This window comes from Epargyreus clarus, unplaced genomic scaffold (assembly GCF_041222505.1).
Source record: "Epargyreus clarus isolate Ecla_fem2 unplaced genomic scaffold, WU_Ecla_fem_2.2 ptg000033l, whole genome shotgun sequence".
NCBI lineage: Eukaryota > Metazoa > Arthropoda > Insecta > Lepidoptera > Hesperiidae > Epargyreus > Epargyreus clarus.
In genome coordinates, this window is record NW_027332238.1 from 1,868,942 (window position 1) to 1,881,762 (window position 12,821).

The window sequence follows — 12,821 nt, forward strand, 5'->3', positions numbered from 1 at the left end:
AGTAAGGTGTACGTATTAATAATAATTATGAAGGCATTGACGAAGTAATGGAATAGAGTCCTAAAGCGGGACGGTCGTTTCTACTACCCCAGTAATCTAAATATATATAACTCAAAGGTGACTGACTGACATAGTGATCTATCAACGCACAGCCCAAACCACTGGACGGATCGGGCTGACATTTGGCATTCAGGTAGATGTTATGTCGCAGGTATCCGCTAAGAAAGGAATTTGATCAATTCTACCCCCAAGGGGATAAAGTAGGGGATGAAAGTTTGTATAAATCTTCTTAGTTAATAATATTACTTCGTAACGCGAGCGAAGCCGCGGGCAAAAGCTCGTGAATTATAGACTTAGTGCAACTCTCACTTATTAGGTGTTATTAAAATATGTGATTGATTGAGTGTATGTAATGCACATTCAAAGATATCCAGGAATATGTCGCATAAGTGCTGCTGTGTTTTGGTTTGAAGGGTGTGGTAAGGGAGACATAGTTTTCCGAGGCGTTCCAGCTTAGTCCTCAGGGGTAGCGGCGCCGTATTTGTGGCCGAACATAAATAGGAAACTAATCTCATCTGGGGTTAATTGCTATCTGTACGGCTGCAGCCTTACCATCAGATGGACTGAATGCTCATCTGCTACACATATATTTTAAAAAATACAAAAAGTTCTTAGATAGACTAATATTAAACCCCTTTCTCTCTTGAAATATTAAGAGTGCTCAAGGATGCACAGTCTCCTAACAGGCAGGTTTTGAGAATTGAAATAGTTGCGTAAAAAAGTTTTGCCACGTCTCCGTGCTAAAATTTCCCTAAAATATTTGAAATAATTATTTATTTCTTATGTAAATTACGCAGTATTAGTTATTTATTCGTAAATCTTCTCTACAAATGTTTTTATTTGCCAAGAACTCAAGTAAAGAACTTACTAATAAGCCGTTTGTGGCTTCATTCAATTTCAAGGCGGCGAAGTATCTTTACTAATCTATGTGTATTAAGAAAAAAAAATATTAAGAGTCCATTTTGTCACTTCGTCAATGTAACCAAGTATGTAGCCGACTTAGCTACGCTCGTACATATAAAACCTTATCCTATTATCGGAAAACATAGTCAATGAGGTTATTTGTTATACTTGCGTGTATTTAACGTTATTTTGAAGTGAACGTTTGTGTTTCGTGTATAAAAACCAGGGGAGTTACTACCATCTCTTAAAACAATATTATTTTAATCATACTTTTATGTTTTTTGCAGGAAATTTAACTTTTTAAGCAAAATATGACAATTTCAGTTGGTTTTATAGAATGGATAAGCGAAAAATTAATAAGGGTTTAAGTTTGTTCAACTGTGTATGACGGAATATTTTACTGTTTTAAGGGGATAAAACTTTCCTGAACTATGGTGGTTTTTAAAAGATGGTAGGGCCCCTGAGGTTGATATCTGTCCCTCGGAAACCGTACTATTTTTCGGGATAAAAGCTACCCTATGTCCTTTTCTGAACCCCTGACAACGTGTGTACAACATTTCATGACAATCGGTTATTTAGTTAAGGCGTGAAAGTGTTACAAACAAACTTTCATTCGCATTTATAAACTTAGTTTGGATACAGTTTTGTTATGTTTGTGATCGTAAAATTTTTAAAGTGTTTGAACGATTTTTTTGAAAATTTTACATTAAGTTACATGTGTGTGTGAGAGTGTTTTTGTGTATTTTTTATTTTGGAATACCAACGGGTTATCAAACTGAGTGACGACAGCGTCGCGGTATAAAACGAGTACTATATATGAATATGTAAGTGTTTTTAAGTGCCTATATATTTTGATTGAAGTAGCAGACGAGCATGCAGTCCACCTGATGGTAAGTCACTGTCGTATGGACATCTGTACAACTCCATATAGAGCAGGTTCTACCTGAAGCCGATCACATGTGCCACGTAAGCAGTAAGACGGCCCTGGTAGACTAAAGAAGAAGGAGGTGGCAGGTTTGGTTCGCCTAGGGCCTCCGGTCCTGTGGTAACTCCAATCACAGTTGCCAACCCTTTCGATTTAAAAAGCAGTACAGCTTCGAAAAAAATGCAATACCGTTGTACCACTTGTAGATCTCTCTGTGGTTCGATTCCGGCGGCACCACCGCCACACCTATTTCTGTTATAACAGTAGTGTTAGGCGCTGCTGTGTTCCGGTTTGAAGTGTGTGGTAAGGGACGCACTTACCCGAGGCATTCCAACAGAGTCCTCTTGGGTAGCAAGTAGCAACGCATCTATGCCCAATATGCCTCGGATAGGCATGTAATCTTATGTAGGGTTGATGACAGATGTCCTTGGGCGGCAGTAGCCACCTACAATCAGCTGGACTGCGTGCTCGTTTAGTATTTCTTTATTTATTATTTCTTACAAGTTATTATTTCCTTGTTCTTATTTATATTATAAATTTAAATTCAAATTCTTTATTTGCTAGAACACAGTTTTTACACAGATATTATGTACATATTACAGCCCAGTGTGTTCTACCTGTATGAAGTTTGCAAAAAATATCAAAATTATGTAACACATAAATTAAAATTTGTTACTAATTGAATTATAATACCTGAATGGCATTATAAATATCTTTCCAAAATATTTTAACTATATCTGTCAGTTAATCTGAACATTTACGAATTTTAAATGTTATAATAATTGTGTTGATAAAATATAACATCGATATTGATTATGATGATGAAATATATTGTTTGTTTTGTTTAAACATACCGACAAAATATAGTGCGTGTCATTTTTCCGAAATGTAGCACTTTTTGTTACGATGTTTTGAGTAAGAATTTGTTATTATAATATATCGAAATAACAACAGTTCTATTTTCTAAAAAAATTAACAGAATACTTTTTTAATACTCATTTTTTAATAATATTTTTTTTAACAATTTTACTCCATATTGTGTTTGCTGTCCCATTGAGGGACAGTCAGCTCGCAGCTAGATGAATCAAATAGACCCATGAGATAACATTATTTTTATCTGTTTCGGTTGTCAAACTATCGGTTATAAAATTTGAGAAATCTACATAACATATTTTTTTCAAATCTGCTTTTTGTTTTTGGTGAAAAATATCCGGGAATCTAATTGGTAGCTAAGTCTATGTCTATCATGAGATCATTAATTTAGCCGCTAAATGCTATAAATGCTAGATAAATGTATCTTAGTAATATTTAGAAAAAAAAATCGTATAAATTGGGGGTAGGATTATTACCCATGTATTTCTACCCTCAATTTTTGTGATGAAACTTCTTTGAACCAAATACACAGTCCACTTGATGATATATATGAGAAAGAAGATGATGATATTTATGATTCCTCCTCCTAAGCTCAATTTAAACGCCCCCTCCCCCCCTTTAAACGCCATAACTATCAATTTCATTAAATTTATGATTGATTGGGTTACACCCAGAGAAGGACTGTTAAGCTTTCCCCCCTCCACCCTTATATCAATATATATCATGTATCAGCTAGTGAAGTAAGCTAGCACAGCACATCACTACACACCCCCCTACCTTCAACCGTAGAGCTGGCCGGCGCCGCGTCGGACACCGACAGCGAGGGGATGCCGGTGTCGCAGCCGACCGAAGACCCGGCGTCGCGGCGTCGCGACGTCCTCGCGAGGATCGACGCTGTGTACGTCGAAGATCCGGATCGGGAGATTGGGGCGGTGAGTGGACGGTTCTTTTATAATATGTGTAGGTGGTACCATAGCTTCACGTGTTTCTGTTATGACAGCGGTCTTAAGCGCTGCTGTGTTCTGGTTTTAAAGGGTTCTGGCTTAGTCCTCAGGGTTAGCGGCACATCTGAGCCGATCTCAGGTAGGAATATCTAATCCTACCTGAAGTCGGCCAGAGATGTCACCCCTGAGGACTAAGCTGGAATACCTCAGAAATCTGTCTCCCTTACCACACCTTTTAAACCAGAACACAACAGCGCTACACTACTGTTATTAGGCAGAAGTAGGTGTGGCGGTGGTGCCGCCGGAGTCAAATACAATTGATTCTATCACCTTTAAAAATACGTGTATTTACATAGACAACCTACAGACGCATACACAAATACGCACACACGTACACACACATCATCATCAACAACACATCACTGACCCACTGCTGGGCACGGGTCTCCTCTCAGAATGAGAAGGATTAGGCCAAAGCCCACCGCGCTGGACAAGTGCGTATTGGTAGGTAGTTTTACATACCTTTGAATTTTCTTTTATAAAACGTGTGCAGGTTACCTCACAATGTTTTGTTTCACCGTTTAAGCAAGTGATGATTAATAATACGCACATCATTTTGAAAAATCAGACGTGCGTGCCTCGGATTTGAACCTCGGACCCCTCGATCCAGAGACCGAGTTTCTTAACCACTAAGCTATCACTGCATCTACACACACATTTGTTTAACTATTTCACTCGCTCATCTTACTTTCCTTACATACTTTACATGTTAACCCCATAGATTAGTAAAGATACTTCGCCGCCTTGAAATTGAATGACGCCACAAACGGCTTATTAATAAGTTCTTTTTTGAATTCTTGACAAATAAAAACATTTTTTGAAAAAAAAAATACGAATAAATAACTAATACTGCGTAATTTACATAATAAATCAATAATGATTTCAAATATTTTAGGGACATTTTGGCACGGAGACGTGGCAAAACTTTTTTACGCAACTATTTCAATTCTCAAAACTGGGTACATTTTCTTGTTAGGAGTGAGTAATCTTTACTAATCTATGGTTAACCCTCATAATTCCAGGCGGGCGAGCTAGTGGAGGAAGTAGCGGAGGAAAACAAGTCGCTGCTATGGTTCCTGTTGAAGCAGGTGCGGCCCGGCATGGACCTCAGCAAGGTGGTCCTGCCGACCTTCATATTGGAGCCGAGGTCCTTCTTGGACAAGCTGTCGGATAATTACTATCATGCGGACTTGCTAGCGCAGTGAGTTCTATCTATATTTAAAACTAGTAGTGCCCGCGGCTTCGCCCGCGTTCTATAACTGAAAATTTGTACCGTCATTGGAATGACAGTGGCGCCATCTGTCGAAAATAGGTCGTACCGACTCAGAAACCTTCGTGCGCTCGTGCACAACAACTTTGCTAGAGATCATCACATGAGCGCAGTGAGTTTTATTTTTATTTTAAATTCGAAGTTAATGTTAAAAAAGTTTTTTTTAATTTTCATGCTTAAAAAGTTGTGAATGACATTTTTATAGAATAACTAATAGCGCCCGCGGCTTCGCCCGCCTTTAAAAAAATAACATGACATACATATAACTGAAAATTTGTACCTACATTGGAATGACAGTTGCGCCATCTGTCGAAAATTGGTCGTACCAACTCAGAAACCTTCGTTGGTTCTTACACAACAACTTTGCCAAAGATCATCACATGATCAAATGCATAGTTTACGATTCTATATAGAACATACAGACAAACATTCATGGAAAATAAAAAGATAGTTATTTGTTACATGAAAAAGAAACAAAAACAAAATTTAATTTGAATTGAAGAAGCACTATTTCTATTATTATTATTTTTTTAATACTTAAGTAATTTATTTATTTATTTATTTTAACAAAATCCACAGCTCTTAGTAGTAAAGATTACATAGCTTATGTTTAAAACTTATAGCCAATTACGGATTTACATTTTTTAAGTAAGCACTGTTAAACTGACACTGAGGTTTACAATAAAACATTAACATTGCAAGCGTGCGTGTGCGTGCGTCTTTGTGTGTGTGTGTGTGTGTGTGTGTGTTAATGTGTTAATGTGTGTGTTTTGCAGCTACTCTTCATTTACATAATTAAATATATAGGATATTTTTTATCGTTTTATTTTATTTTATTATTTTATATATTGTAGTATACATAGTTTAAATATAAATAGTTCCATGAATATTATAAAGTGTATTAGTTAATCAACTTTTATTTATGTGGTCACTGTCATTTATGACTTTGCATACATCTTTTTTAAAGCTGTACTTGCTATTATGAAAAATATCTAAAGTATTAAAAAATTATTATAGCTTATTTGTAGTCTGCTAACCAAAGAATTCTGCGCATAATTACATGTTGCTTTTGTAACTGCGAACAACGATTTTGATGCGTGCCTAGTGCGCTTTTTTGGCACATAAAGTTGTAAGAGTAATTATTAAATAATATTTTTTAATACGTCTATTGTATATAGTTAAACTAATTTACAAATATTAACGTAACTTATATTAACTTATTTTTTTAGTGATTGACTTTAGTTAATTTTAGTTAAATAACGTCTTTAACTAAACTTAGTCCCTATCGCTTCCAGGGCGCAACACATGGACGATCCGTACGAGAGGTTCAAGTGCGTGCTCCGGTGGTACCTGTCGGGGTTGTATAGGAAGCCTAAAGGGTTGAAGAAGCCCTACAACCCTGTTCTAGGGGAGGCTTTCAGGTGCTGCTGGCGGCACCCCGACTCACAGACCTATACGTACTATGTAGCTGAACAGGTGGGTACCCTTTTTAGGGTTGTATGTCCAAAGGGTTAAAATAGTACCCTATTATAGTCTGCATAAAGCTGCTAGTCCGGTCTGAATATAGAAATGAATTGCGTCGCCATAGTACATTGTATGAATACACATGCTCGCAAGAACTTCAGAGCGGACTAGCAGTTTGGTGCGGACTATACCTACCTGGTTATGTAACACATAATTTGTGATATCTAAAAAAACAACGTATTATAAAAACCATAACGATTACTTTAAGTCATTTTAAAGGTAGAACTAGTAAAAACTTTAATTTTTAGTTTTTGTTCAGAATAAAATTGTATTAAATATTTTTTTCTATCACCCATAGAAAACTTTATATTTAGTTTTTACCACGCTATTATTAGCTTTACCTGTATGTATGTATGTAACGGAATCTTTGAACTAGATTTTTACCCACTTTGAACGGTCCGAGTAATTTAAAATTTTGAACAATTATCAAGAACCGATGACAATACACGATTTTAATAATTTTATCGTGTTCACTTCATCAGGATCGTCAGGAATCAGGATTAACGATTTTCCTTGTGCGATTTTAGCGTGGTTTTTAGTTTTTAAACTATAGTTTTATTATTTTTTGTTGATAAAAGTATATTTTTTATTGCAGGTGTCCCATCATCCCCCTATATCGGCCTTCTATATTTCGAATAGAAAAGAAGGGTTCGTTATAGAGGGTAGTTTATTGGCACGCTCAAAATTCTATGGTAAGTTTTATTTTATCATTAAAATATTTTGATTTTTTTTTGATAATAATGATGTTGATAATATCGTTGATGAAAATGATAAGTAATAATTATCATGTTTATTTAATATTTTTTATTTACTTTATTATTATTTATTATTTTGATTGGTTTTGATAATAATGATGTTGATAATATTGTTGATGAAAATGATGATTATCATAATTAGTTTACGACCCGCGTTTCGAAGCGGTTATCATATCGCTTTATCATATCGTCATATCTGTTTAATACGCAATGGGTCCCGCGTTCGAGGCCCGGCCAGACAGATATAATAAATATATATAATTATCAAAGCACATGAGGATTAATCCGTGTGCTAAACAAAAATAACAGTAAGTAGTTACTGCCGCCCATATAGGGACATCTGTAATCAAGTTGACGGAGGGACCCCTGACTACTTATACAAGCTACGCGGTAACATCGTTAGCGTGATTCAGGAAACGTACCTACAGGGGACAGCGCCATCTAGTCTAAAAAAAATAAAAAATATTTATTTCTTTAACAATGAATTGGTTTACATAATAAGTGGTTTGGAGCCGTCTAGTAAACAAATGTCTGTGTTAGGCGGCTCCGCTCTTCTATAACTAGACATTCTACATATACATATATAGTCATAAGAAATAAAAACAAACTGTAACTAACAAATTATCTATGCTATAATTATTATAAAATATATATCTATATGTGTATATAAAATGTTGGCGTGTGTATGTGTGTGTGAGTGAGTGTGTGTTTGTGTAATCGTCTTATTGTCTGTCCATAACACCCTTGCTACAGGATATATAATAGTGTACAAAGCGTTGTTATTGTTACAATTATTTAGAGAATTGATAATGTTGATAAATGTAATTGATACGTGATATATAAATTTATTTAAAATTATTACAATAAATTTTGCTATATTTAAACCTTATTACAATATTGTAATAACTGAAAATAAATTTAAAACAAATAAAAAAAATACGTGTGGCACTCGGAGACTGCCGCGGTAAAGCTATTGCATTGCATAGCATTTTTTATCAACTTATGCAATTACAATTATATATTTACTAGCAGAACCCGCGGCTTCGCCCGCGTAAAAAAATATGATATGACATACAAATAACTGTAATCGTAAATTTGTACCTTTAACAATTTTAACGATAAAGTAGAATTAATATTTAATTAATAAAAGCTTTTTTTTCGTTACTGTGTACCTAAATTGGTCAAGTTTTCTTCAGAAACATACACAAAAACTCTAATTAGTGGTCTGTAATGAACCCTTATTTAAAATATAAGATTCATGTAGGATACAATAATTATTATTTACACTATTCCATAGGAACCATCCATGTTATATGGGGCCTTATACACAGTGGTTCTTTCCAGGGTCTCTGGCTGGGCGGTTAGAGCTCCCATTCTTGCCGCCCGCAACTCCAGAAGTCCCCCTTTAGTTTCGTACGACAGGCAGGGGATACTGTAGCCCTGTTCTATCCCAAAATTTTAATCCAAGGTCTATGTGTATACCACATCACCATCACTAATCCACGCATAACCACAACCATACCCCACGGCAGGACAAAATGTTGGCAAGCAGTGTGTCCAAAGTAGTTGCGATGTACCTAATCAGTATACCAAAATGTAGGCCAATTTGAATAAACTTACGCATTATTATATACGAAATTTGCACCCGTCCACGTTGTCGTGTATTTGTCTGAATAAACGTTATCTGAAATCACGTTTCTAACTTCGAACCTGACAGATTCCCGTATACATACATATAACACTTCTTTTACCTCCTTAGTAGAATTTCAAAAACATTCCTATGTACATATGCATCAATAAATACTTTATCAGTAAATTTCTAAAAGCTAATATTCAACACCAGCGGTCGGCAACCCGACACCCACGGGTGGTGTGTGGCCCGCGACTTTCCCTTGTGGCCCGTGGGTCCGCGCGTTACTAATAATTGGCCAAGTGCAAGTCAAACCCGCACCTGGAGGGTTCCGTACATCCAAAATTTTATTTTTTTCTTATTTCTAGTATTTAATATTGGAGCAGCCATTAAAGTACACACATTGTGAAAATTTGAACTGTCTACCTTTAACGGTTCAAAAGTTAGTTGGAAAAATATCGAATAGCAGTTTGTGTTGTATGGGGACCCCTTTTTGTTTTCAACTTTTTTTTATTTTTAGTATTTGTTGTTTGAATTTCAAATGTCTATCTATTACGGTTCCAGAGATAGAGCCCTGTGACACACGGACAGAAGGACAGACAGCGAAGTCTTAGTACTAAATAGGGTTCCGTTTTTATTCTTTAGGTACGGAACTCTAAAAAACCGGTGTTCTGCACTTTAGCACGCGCAATACATTCCCATGTTAAAATATATGTTACGACGGCCCGTGGAATTTCGCCCTACACTAAACTTCTCTGCACTATGTTCTTTTTCCAGACACGCCAAAGGAAGTAACTTCAATAACGGTTTTTAAAGAAGCTTTCTTTACTTATAGTACCCTAATGGGGTTGATTGTTGAGCTAAAAATGCTGAAACGAATGTGTAAACAGAAAGGCATAATGCATACACCCTTTTATACCCGTCTAAGGGTTGATCTAAAAAAAAACAGTGACTCAGATGCTTCATTGAGTCCAATGATAAATTTTTTATAGTGGTTGCTTCCAAATTAACGGATTATAAAATAAAGTTCCATCCCCTATTAAACAACCTTAAGGGTTGATTTTCTAAAAACTGTGAAATATGTGTCTTATTATTTTGAATCAGAAAGCTAAATAACGATTTTCATAGACTTTTCTTAAAAAGCTGCGGACTTCTAAACGAAGTTTCCACCCCTATTTTACCTTCTTAAGGGTAGATTTTCCATAAACGGTGTTAAAGAAGCTCTATTATTTTGAACCAGAATTGTATTTTTTTAAAGCTAAATATCTATTATTTTGAAGCTAATTGCTATTTTTACAATCCTTGTTTCCAAATTAACGGATTTTAAAATAAAGTTCTATTCCCTATTAATCAAACTTAAGGGTTTATTTTCCAAAAACTGTAAATATGTGTTCTATTATTTTCAATCAGAAAGCTGAACACCAATTTTCATAGACTTTGTTTCAAAATCTGCGGACTTCCCAACAAACTTTCAACCCCTATTTTACCTTCTTGAGGGTAGATTTTCCATAAATGGTGTTAAAAAAGTTCTATTATATCCAACAGGAAAGCCAAATGCAAATTTTTATAGTCCTTGCTTCCAAATTAACGGAGTTTGAAATAAAATTCCAACCCCCATTTAACGACCTTAAGGGATGATTTTCCAAAAACAATGAAATAGGTTATTAATTATTTTCTATTGAAAACCCAAATACCGATTTTCGTACAGTTTACATCAAAACTGGGGGACTTTCATACAAACTTACAACCCTTATTTAACCCACATAGGGGTTGATTTTCCAAAAACGGTGAAACTAAAGTTCTATTATATCTAACCAGTAAATCAATGGCTAACTTTCATAGTGCTGGCTTTCAAAGTGGCAAAATTTAAAATAAGCTGTCAACCCTTATTTTGCCAATTTAAGGGTTGATTTTCCAAAAATGGCGAAATAGGTATTTAATTATTTTTAATCGAAAACCCAAATACCGATTTTCATAGAATTTACATCAAAACTGGGGGAATTCCATACAAACTTACAACCCTTATTTAACCCACATAGGGGTTGATTTTCCAAAAACGGTGAAACTAAAGTTCTATTATATCTAACCAGTAAATCAATGGCTAACTTTCATAGTGCTGGCTTTCAAAGTGGCAAAATTTAAAATAAGCTGTCAACCCTTATTTTGCCAATTTAAGGGTTGATTTTCCAAAAATGGCGAAATAGGTATTTAATTATTTTTAATCGAAAACCCAAATACCGATTTTCATAGAATTTACATCAAAACTGGGGGAATTCCATACAAACTTACAACCCTTATTTAACCCACATAGGGGTTGATTTTCCAAAAACGGTGAAACTAAAGTTCTATTATATCTAACCAGTAAATCAATGGCTAACTTTCATAGTGCTGGCTTTCAAAGTGGCAAAATTTAAAATAAGCTGTCAACCCTTATTTTGCCAATTTAAGGGTTGATTTTCCAAAAATGGCGAAATAGGTATTTAATTATTTTTAATCGAAAACCCAAATACCGATTTTCATAGAATTTACATCAAAACTGGGGGAATTCCATACAAACTTACAACCCTTATTTAACCCACATAGGGGTTGATTTTCCAAAAACGGCAGAACTAAAGTTCTATTATATCTAACCAGTAAAGCAATGGCTAACTTACATAGTGCTGGCTTTCAAAATGGCAAAATTTGAAATAAGCTGTCAACCCCTATTTAACCACCTTTAGGGTTGATTTTGGAAAAACCCTTAGATTAGATTTTTATCACCTTAAATCAGAAAGCTAAATACCAATTTTCATCCAGTTTGCTTTAAAACTGACGGACTTTCATATTAACTTACAACCCCCATTTAACCCCCTAAACGATGGAATATCAAAAAATCCGTTCTTAGTGCGCATCTACATTATAAAATGAAGTTATTTTTCAAATTTCATGATTATAGCTTCAGTAGTTTCGTCAAAACCTTGATTAATACGTTTTGAACGTGAGTATCTTTTCGCTTTTATATATATAGATTTTATTTATGCAGTATGCAAAAAGTCATTAACCCGTCAACTGGCGTGTGCGCTTCGGGGCGCACAGAACCCTACTAAAAAGTATCAACGCTGTGCCGGTCAGAGTGGGGGGTGTTAGGTTTTTTCGTTACGGAATTTCTGCATTCGGTCTCCACGCTCAAGGCCCGCGATAGAAGCTATGCAATAGCTTAAAAATAAAAATATTTACAGTAATTAAATAAATAAAATAAATGAGCCTGATCGCTGCCCCGCGTTAGTGTACCCAAGACACTAGCAGCATTACCTCGTTGTATTGCCAAACTTATTTGTTGACCGAGGTAAGCTCCAGCTTTTGGGTCACTAGAGGTCTCAATCAAGCGCGAAAACAATTCTTTATAAAATTGATACGTATAATTCTTAAAATGTTACCTTGATAAAATTAGGTTCACTTTGATAGTACAACATTACCTAGCACTGCATCGAAAATACGTACTAGAAAATATTATAATAATAAATTTAATTTCTTGTGTTGATAATAATATTGATAATGATAATGATGATGAATATAATTAATAATTGATTATAAGCTTAAAATAAAGGTTTAACATTATTTCCTTTAAGAATTTCGATATCGATGTTTAATATTAATTATCAATTAATCATTAATTATTGATGATGACGATGGTAATGATAATGATGAATAATTGTTAATTAAAAATATTAATATAATTACTATTCATTGTTTGTGATCATTAATCAATAATTAATTAGTGACGATAAGTATTAATAATTGTCATTTAATTATATTGATATCATTATTTTTATTTTTTAATAATTATCAAGTATTGTGTAAACAGTGATTGCCTAGTGGTTAAGAAACTCGGCCTCTC

At 34.8% G+C, this 12,821-nt stretch overlaps 1 protein-coding gene across 1 annotated transcript in view; it reads left to right on the forward strand.

Annotated features, from left to right (window-relative positions):
* The window catches only part of Orp8 (Oxysterol-binding protein-related protein 8), a 78,085-nt gene that overhangs the window by 49,421 nt on the left and 15,843 nt on the right, over nucleotides 1-12,821 (forward strand). The window contains exons 10-13 of the mRNA XM_073090610.1: nucleotides 3,551-3,693; nucleotides 4,788-4,966; nucleotides 6,331-6,511; nucleotides 7,155-7,251. Of these exons, the coding sequence (XP_072946711.1) occupies nucleotides 3,551-3,693; nucleotides 4,788-4,966; nucleotides 6,331-6,511; nucleotides 7,155-7,251 (600 nt within the window). The remainder of the gene's footprint in view (nucleotides 1-3,550; nucleotides 3,694-4,787; nucleotides 4,967-6,330; nucleotides 6,512-7,154; nucleotides 7,252-12,821) is intronic.